The sequence below is a fragment of the Callithrix jacchus genome, chromosome 9 (assembly GCF_049354715.1).
Source record: "Callithrix jacchus isolate 240 chromosome 9, calJac240_pri, whole genome shotgun sequence".
NCBI classification, from domain to species: Eukaryota; Metazoa; Chordata; class Mammalia; order Primates; family Cebidae; genus Callithrix; species Callithrix jacchus.
In genome coordinates this window covers 11,925,992-11,931,650 of record NC_133510.1, presented here as the reverse complement: position 1 = coordinate 11,931,650, position 5,659 = coordinate 11,925,992, and the positions used below count along the sequence as shown (strand labels likewise).

The following is a 5,659-nucleotide window of genomic DNA, read 5'->3' as shown; positions in this document are numbered from 1 at the left end:
CAGTTTTCTAATACTGAACCTTCCTTGCTTGAGAAGCAGATATGCCAATCTCTGCAAGGTTTTTGGTATGTATGTTATCTCATTAGTCTTCATTCTCTAAGGTAGTTGTGAAGTATTTGGGTCGAGTATAAAATTATCAACCAAGACAAAAGTATGCCAAATTGCAGGGTCTTTATTGCCAGCAACCACGGAGGACTCATGTCTCTCCAACCCGTGGCCCCAAACTCAGGGGGATCAAGGTATTTAAGCTGAAAAACCACACCCGGTTTTAGGATTGAGTGGATGCAGGGCAAGCAACTTTACAGAAGCTTATTTTGGTAACTACTGATAAGCAAAGGCCAGGCAGTTCATTCTTTAGAGCAAGGTAGCAGTTTTGTTTACAGAAGCCAAGGTCAGCAGTTATTGCAAGGAGAATGGGGCAGCCGTTACAACTTATTTTTGGAGAAACAACTTTGTCTTATAAAATGGCGTTGCTCAGGTTCTAACTTTAGGCCCCCTATAGCACAGTTGTTATGATTATTCTCATTATAGATGAGGAAATTGAAGCTCTGAGAGTCGAAGTAGCTTTTTAAGGGTCCAGAGATAGCAAGAAAAACAGTTAGGTCTTAATTAAAATCTGAGAGTGTTCAAATGCTTTGCTCCTTAAAATCATGCTGCCTCCTTGATGAAATCCATTCAGGTTTTATTAAAGAATGGTGAGAAATATAAGGAGGGAGAGACGTGATCACTGTTAAAATAGAGCAAGTGGGATAGAGCAGGTTCTGCTGATAAGAAACATAGAACCGTATTCATTCCTTTGAAACCAAACTCAGTTTCTTAGAAATTAAAAGGACTTCTTTTAGCTTCTGTGACTTCTTTTGCATTTGTTTTGTTTTTTGTCTTTAAGATTACTGGGATGCCAGTAAACAATCTGAAAATAATTTTTAAATTTCAATTTGTGCTATAGAAGTCAGGAAAGTGCCAGGCGTGGTGGCTCACACCTATAATCTCAGCAGTTACAGAGGCTGAGGAAGGCATATCACCTCAGGTCAGGAGTTGGAGACCAGTCTGGCCAACATGGTGAAAACCGTGTTCTACTAAAAACACAAAAATTAGCTAGGCATGATGGTGGGAACCTGTAATCCTAGATACTTGGAAGGCTGAGGCAGGAGAACAGCAGCAACCCAGGAGATGCAGGTGGCAGCGATCTGAGATTGTGTCACTGCACTCCAGCTTGGGTGATAGAGCAATACTCCATCTCGGAAAAAAGACAAAACAAACAAACCAAAAAAAAAATGCAAGTCACAGAAGAAGAGAAACAGTAAAATATTTTTTTTTAAATGTCATGGCAGCTGGCTCAATTAGGATTAAGGAGGAGGGACGCTATCTGGAAGATCTAGGGAAATGGGTCCTAGATGTACTTATAATGTGTTCTTGGTCCTCAGATTCCACATTCACAAACAGTGACAAAGAGACACCACAATCAGAAATTGCAAGCTGACTCTTTTATTGGTATATTGAAATTAGAGCTACGGCCGCCTTATTCCAATGTTATGGCATTTGAATCACTTGAATCACTGTCATCTTCTTATTCACTTCCTGAAACAAACAAACAAACAAGGAAGTTCATAGAGCAGACATGACATGTCAGGAAATGTCTAACCCCTCCCTGGAGTTACAGCAGTAGAGTACATGAGAGCCCACCCTCTCTCCCCCGTCCCTTTTCCCTCCTGTGTTTCCTTCCTAATTTTTTGTGTCTTCACTCTTTTGATGCCCTGGCACACAATGTGTTCCAAATTGTTGCTTAGAAGATGAAGAGAAAAGATCATTCTTAGCTTGTTGTGACTCTTTGCTGTTGAATTTCGTCAGGAGTATATTTACTCAGATACTAATTGGAACATATTCAATAATAGTGAGAAGCTGAAATCACCCTCAGGGTCGAGTAATAGGAAGTGATTAAAGAAATCATGGTACAGCCACACAATGGAGTAGCATAAAAATGTAGAAACAAACAGAAAACCACTGAAGAGATTGACTTAGCTTCATAAACTCATGTGGACATTTTCAAAGAAATGTATTTTTAAATGACTAACATACATATCTGCATATAAATTATGGTATTCATTCTGGGGGAAAAGAATTCTATATATCTATGTACACATAAATATTTCAAAGAGGAGATCTGATACAGTTAACAGTGGTGGTTTTCTGAAGGAAAAAAAAGGCAGGTAGAATGAGTTTGACTTTAAATTTACCTTTGTATTTTTCCATTCCATTAGGTATTTTTTGTTAGCTTAATCATGTACTTATTGAAAAGTACGTAAGTAAAACATGAGACACCACTTAGCTGCTGAGAGTTCAGGGACCATTTGGCAGGAATACTGGACTGAAGAGGGTGTAGGCAGGACTCAGCACAGCATGCTCAGGTGAGAACTTTAAAGGGGAGATCTCTGAGTTCGTGCACCAAAAACAGAGCACCAGAAAAAGAGAACATGGTGCTAATTCCTTGTTGCCAACACAGTTTAAGACATATTATATGGAATGATGTTTCTCAACATCAGAATTCCTTAAAGGGTTTGTTATAATACAGGGTCTTGTTACCTAATTCCAGAATATCTGAATACAAGTCTTTAGAAATGGGCTCTAGGACTATACAATGTCAACGGGCTTTTAGTTGATTCATTGGCACAAAACAGCTGGAGAACTGCAGCACATAGAGCCCTTGGTGAAGAATACACTGCAATAATACCTGTCAGTGAAGCCTAGATTACTCAGAAAGCTGCTCCTGGGGAGGTTTGGGTGGTTTGCTCTCTTGAGGAGGTGCAGGTGTTCCCTCGGGCTTTCCAGCAGGAGGTGGTTGAGGCTTCTGGGGATGGCCTCCTGGTGGAGGTGGTCCCGGGGGCTTTCCAGCAGGAGGTGGGTGAGGCTTCTGGGGATGGCCTCCTGGTGGGGGTGGTCCTTGTGGCTTTCCTGGAGGAGGTGGGGGACCTTGGGGCTTGTGGCCTTCTTGTGGAGGTGGTCTATGCGGAGGCCTTTCATCCTGGCTTCCATTACCAGCAGGGGGCTTAGGTGGGCGTCCTCCAAAAGGCGGTTTCTGAGGCTTCTCCTCTGAGCTCTGGTTTGAGTCTCCTCCATCTGTGTGAAGTGACACCAGAAGAGCCAAGTTCAGTGATAGAAGAACCTCCTCCCTTTATACCTCTCTATCCTTAGCACACTGTCCTCTCCCCCAGAACGTGCCTGACAACCACTAACATCCCTTTTACTCAAGGCTTTCATAGGCAGAGTTCCTTTCATCCATACCTGGCTCATGAAAACTCTCATTTTCTTGTGCCTAGGACAAGTGTGTCTATTTTAGGCTAGCCAAAAACTACAAATACACAAAAAGGTCTTGGATACATTAGAATCCCCAGAGAGGAAAAAAAAATGATGAGCAATGTCAGTCATGCAGCCAGATATGATGCCAGCTGCCTCAATAACTTGCTGACTGAACTCCATGCCTGGGCACCTGGGACATACGTGGGCACTAGAGCTGGTGGCACAGGCCCCAACACCCAAGCAGAGAAATACAAAGAGAGAGATGGGAAAGACAGAGTGAAAGCCCACACAGGATTCACTGAACAGTTGTGGCAACTTTTTATCAGCTACAGTAAGGCAGCTGAGTGGGGAAACGCACAAAAATGGGGCACAGACGCTAATTTCTTTGCATTTTCAATGAAGTCACAGAACTCTGGAGTGGAACGCTGGGGGAGAAGGAAGCAGTTGAGGGGCTCTCAGCACAAGGAGGAGTCAGAATGAGGACGCTGCCCATTTGTCTGTCATCTCCCATCAGGCACTCACGGCCTGGGGGAAGGTCAACCCACTCCTCTTGTCATCTAAGCCAAGCATCTCTGCCATTCAGTGTGGTTGCCCTGCTCATGGCCCCAGAGTCAAGGTTGCAGGAAGATGGCCTGTATCATTGGAGCAGTGACATTAATCAATTCCTGAAAGGAAAGTGTTGATAAGAAGCCACTGGGGAACTGATCAATTCCTAGGCAGAAAACGAGAGTCGAAACAGATTGAGAATGAACTGGGATTTACCTGATATTAGGGAGAGAGGTTGTTCCTGGCTGACATCTAGAAGAGAAGCACAAGACGATGGGAAAAGTTACATCTGGAATCTTTCATGACTCACAGGTGTTCTACAGGGAAAAGGGACTTCTGACCACACCCCATGCATTTCCTGCATTAACTCATCAGCCACCATCTGTGAAGCTGCTGGAAGGGGAGGAAGGTGTAAGGGGAGGCAGGGTTGTTACTACACAGAACAACATCCATGAACTCAACACAGAAGTGCCCCTTTTCTTCCTCCCTAGGATCCCTGAAGACTTAATACAAATGTATTTTACACATGCCAGGCACTTAAGTGTGATATTTCGGTATTGTCATGCCCTAATTCTCCTGTAAATATGTTGCTTATGTCCATATGCTTTCTCAGTAGGAGTAATCAGAAGTAATCATTTCAATACAGTCTTACCCATACCACTCCCAGCACATTGAAATACTGCATGCAGGGGAGAGAAAAATGACAATGATTGGCTCTGATATTTCTATATCTCTAGGTAGACGGAGACAAGTGTTTTATCCAATTCTCTGTCTCTGCAGTTTCTCTAATGTGTGTTTACCTTCTTCATCGATGCTGATCCGCCATCAGCAAGGCCACCATCATCCCCGTCCACTTACTGAGGTGAGCACAGGATCTTCACAGCTGCACTTCCCTGACTCTGTCCTGCATTCTCCACTGCATCCTTCACAGCACAGTCATATCTCTCTATAAATGCAAATCTTACCTTCTCATTCCCCTGGTACACATTCTTTATTGCATCTTCATTGTACATTAAATAAATTAGAAGCCCTTGGAGTGGAATGATGACACAACAGGTCTCCTGATCCTAGGCATGAAAACTCTGCAGCCCCATCTGTGTTTTCATTCTCCTCTCTTCCCACTAATTGCCTCCTAAGCCCCAACCACAGTCACCGCATCTTCTCCCCCTTCTGTTTTACCTTCATTCAAGCTCTGAGCTGAGCTCAGGGCCAGCAGGGCCACTGACAGCAGAATCAGCAGCATCTTGCAGGAGAGTTGGAGTTGCCCTCAACTCTGTGCAGGGAGAAATGTGGCAGCTCCCTTTATAAAGAGGAGCAGAACAATGGCGCCTTTGAGCTCCACACTGGGTGGGCCTGGCCACCTCAGAGACTGGGTTCTGCTTTGTTGATTGCAGATCAACTGTGTCCCTTATTTGCCTTTGGGACTGTAGCCCAGACGGATGTGTGGGGTGGATGTTGTTTGTGCCTTATTTCTAAAAGGTACAACTATGAATTGAACAAAGATTTTAAAGGAACTGTGTCAGAGCAATCAGCACTGTGACGTAATTGAACTTCAGACACCATGAGTTTCAGCTTTTTTTGATAAGACTGCTATCTATGCTTTTCACTGTACTGTTTATTGGTGTGTATGTGTGTATGAGCAGCAAAGCTACTCATAGCCAGCAGTGAAGATGGTCAATATATCTGACTGTTTTATAGCCTATTTCCATCTCTTGCAATGTGTGTGTAAAGACAATTTCACGTTTAGCTACATTTTTGATGAGATCGTGATGGTTTCTCCTATCGGTGAGATGTGTGAGGACAGCACACTCCTGGTCAC

General features: G+C 43.6%; 1 protein-coding gene across 1 annotated transcript; it reads right to left on the bottom strand.

Moving 5' to 3' along the window:
- Positions 1-1,469: 1,469 nt before the first annotated feature.
- Positions 1,470-5,119, bottom strand: LOC118144082 (uncharacterized). The gene is made up of 4 exons (XM_035255301.3): positions 5,020-5,119; positions 4,057-4,092; positions 2,729-3,114; positions 1,470-1,578 (listed from the first exon to the last, which is right to left on the bottom strand). Exons 1-3 carry the CDS (start codon positions 5,081-5,083, stop codon positions 2,747-2,749), a joined length of 468 nt encoding a protein of 155 aa, XP_035111192.2. The 5' UTR covers positions 5,084-5,119; the 3' UTR covers positions 1,470-1,578; positions 2,729-2,746.
- Positions 5,120-5,659: the final 540 nt, after the last annotated feature.

Coding starts and splice junctions, on each gene's coding strand:
- LOC118144082 (XM_035255301.3), bottom strand. CDS start 5,083: ATGCTGCTGATTCTGCTGTCAGTGGCCCTGCTGGCCCTGAGCTCAGCT. Junction 4,093..5,019: donor AGCTCAGAGCTTGAATGAAG/GTAAAACAGAAG, acceptor CTTCTCTTCTAG/ATGTCAGCCAGGAACAACCT. Junction 3,115..4,056: donor ACCTCTCTCCCTAATATCAG/GTAAATCCCAGT, acceptor CACTTCACACAG/ATGGAGGAGACTCAAACCAG.